A 2,329-nucleotide genomic window follows, 5' to 3' on the forward strand; every position below is an offset into this window, starting at 1 on the left:
AAGGGGCTCCCATGACGCACCTCCAGATGCAGCTGCGGGTAAAGGAGACGCGCGGCCGGCCGGGTGGCCAGCTTGAAGCCGCACTGGGTATCGGCGACACCGCCAACACCGCCGATGGCTGCCAAGGATGCCTGGAAGGCATGCTGGAGGAAGGCCCGGACGGGGGCGCGCTCGACGCGCGCATCGCCCGACCCGCTGGCCGCCCGGCTGCCCACCGCCAGGGCCATGCCATGGCCAGGGTCCTCGGCCGCGCGCAGCTGCTCGACACACGCGTCCACCATGCGCGGCAGGGCGGTCGGCAGGTCGGTGGCCCCATCGGCATCGGCGAAGAGGATCAGCCGCCCACGGGACCGAAGCACACCGGCCGCCACGGCGCCGCCCTTGCCGACGTTGCGCGGCAGCCGAAGCAGGCGCACCCGATCGGCCGTGTATACCGACGTCAAGCTCCGGGCAACGTGCGCCGTGGCGTCGGCACTGCCATCATCAACAATCACCACCTCAAAGGAGAAGACATGCGTGCCATGGCTGTTGGGCATGGTCAGATGCAGATCCGACACAGCGAGGTCGGCCTCGGCCGCCGTGCTGGCATCGGCCGCACGCGCATGGCGATAGATGGGCTTCGTCCGGCGCCCGGGCTGCGCAGTCGGCTCAGCAGCCGCACGCCGATTGAAGACAGTCACATGCGCTGGGGGCGGAGTGCATCGAGGCGAAGGCCCAGCCGGCCCGGCCTCCACAAAGTAGGGAACCCCCTGCAGGAAGGCCGTCGCATTGGCCAGGGCTCGGCGGGTGTCGTGCGCCGCGCGAAGCTCCTCGGCCGATGCCCCCTCGACCGGGTCCTCCCCGGCCGCCAGCAACAAATGACGCAGAGTCTGCTCCATCATGGCCGGCAGACGGCCCTGCTCATTGTAGGCCGGTACCACGATTGACAGATCCACCAGCCGGTCGGTGGTGGTGTGGGTGAAGGGGGGAATGACCCCAGTGCGGAGACCACGTCGAGCGCGGGCCGAAGGCGCTGGCGCGGCGGTCGCACTCGACTCCGCAGCATCGCCCACCTCCGACACGGGGGCAGGGGTGCCGGGCGCGTGGACCACGCGCGCAGGCAGCGTGAATACCGACGGGAAGGGGGCCGACGGGCCTCCCTCGGCCGGGTCCACCAGCGTCGTGGCAAAGTCCATGGATGTGTCGAGGGCCGGCGCCTTGCGTGAGGGGAGTGCCATCCAGAAGACCAACTGACAGGGGTACAGCGTGTAAGTGGGTGAGGTGGCGGGGCAAACGGGCAGAGCAGCGATAGAGAGAGGGGGGGGGGAGGGAGGGAGGGAGGGAGGGAGGGAGGGAGGACCGCGCGTATCCCGACAGGCCTGACGGGAGATGTATTATATGCGCATGGATGCGTGCGGCGTACAAGTGAGGCTAAGGCAATGCCTCCAGACAGGTAGACGAGCCCCATCCGGTCGGCAATGATCGGGATCATGAGTGCGGCGGGGAAGGGACGAGGAGAAGCGGAGGGGAGGCTAAGAGCAGGATGAAGAGAGAGAGAGAGAGAGGGGGGGGGAGGGTAGAGAGGAGAGGGAGGGGGAGAGGGGGGAGAGGGGGGGGAGAGGGGGGGGCATGCTCGGGGGGCTTGGATTCCCTCCCTGCACCTGGCCCTTCAGCCGGGCTGTCCCGGGTGACAGTGGCGGCGGCAACAGCGGTCTCGGGTGCATGAGGGACACGCACGGCACAGAGGGACAGCCCGCGCACACCCCCACTGAACACGGACGGGGAACATATCCCTCCTTCTGGCCTTTCTCTCGCAAAAACAGCCAGAGGCTAGGGCTGGCCAAGTGCCAACGCTATTGAGTCATGGGGGATCGCTTGAAAGCCTGCACTCTCCCCTCCCGGGGGGGGGGGGGGGAAGGGCAGACGAGACATGCGGGGCGGCGGATAGAGTAGAGCACCCCAACCACTGGCCCCGGGCGCCCGGAGCAGGCCCGAGCAGATAAGGGGCCGGGGTGCCATCATGGAGAGCGCACGGGGGCCGGGTGGGGGCGGGGTCCGCCGCTCGCCGGCGCCTCCTCCTGGCCCGCGGCAATTGGGCAAGCAACGATCCCTCAGCGACCTGCTGCCGCTCTCCCCTCTCCGGACAATAGGTCCAAATTTTACCCTTCGCGCGCTTTTCGCATGCACTTCGGCCCCTTCTCCCCTTGGTCCAGACCCGCTGCCTCTGTGACGCATGGACACCGCATGCGCACCCCCGAGCGTACATGCACCAACCAAGCCCGCCATCTATTTTCTATACATGGGACAATGAGAGGGGGGGGGGCCGGGCGAAGGAGGGGCCTTCGCAGCC

General features: G+C 68.4%; 1 protein-coding gene across 1 annotated transcript in view; it reads right to left on the bottom strand.

Moving 5' to 3' along the window:
• Positions 1-1,175, bottom strand: part of H696_00513 (hypothetical protein) — a gene marked incomplete at both ends in the record, with an annotated part of 3,030 nt that extends 1,855 nt beyond the window's left edge. Inside the window, one exon of the mRNA XM_009494385.1 lies at positions 21-1,175. Within this exon, the coding sequence (XP_009492660.1) occupies positions 21-1,175 (1,155 nt within the window). The remainder of the gene's footprint in view (positions 1-20) is intronic.
• Positions 1,176-2,329: the final 1,154 nt, after the last annotated feature.

Source organism: Fonticula alba (genome assembly GCF_000388065.1).
Source record: "Fonticula alba strain ATCC 38817 unplaced genomic scaffold supercont2.1, whole genome shotgun sequence".
In the NCBI taxonomy this organism is placed as follows: Eukaryota; order Rotosphaerida; family Fonticulaceae; genus Fonticula; species Fonticula alba.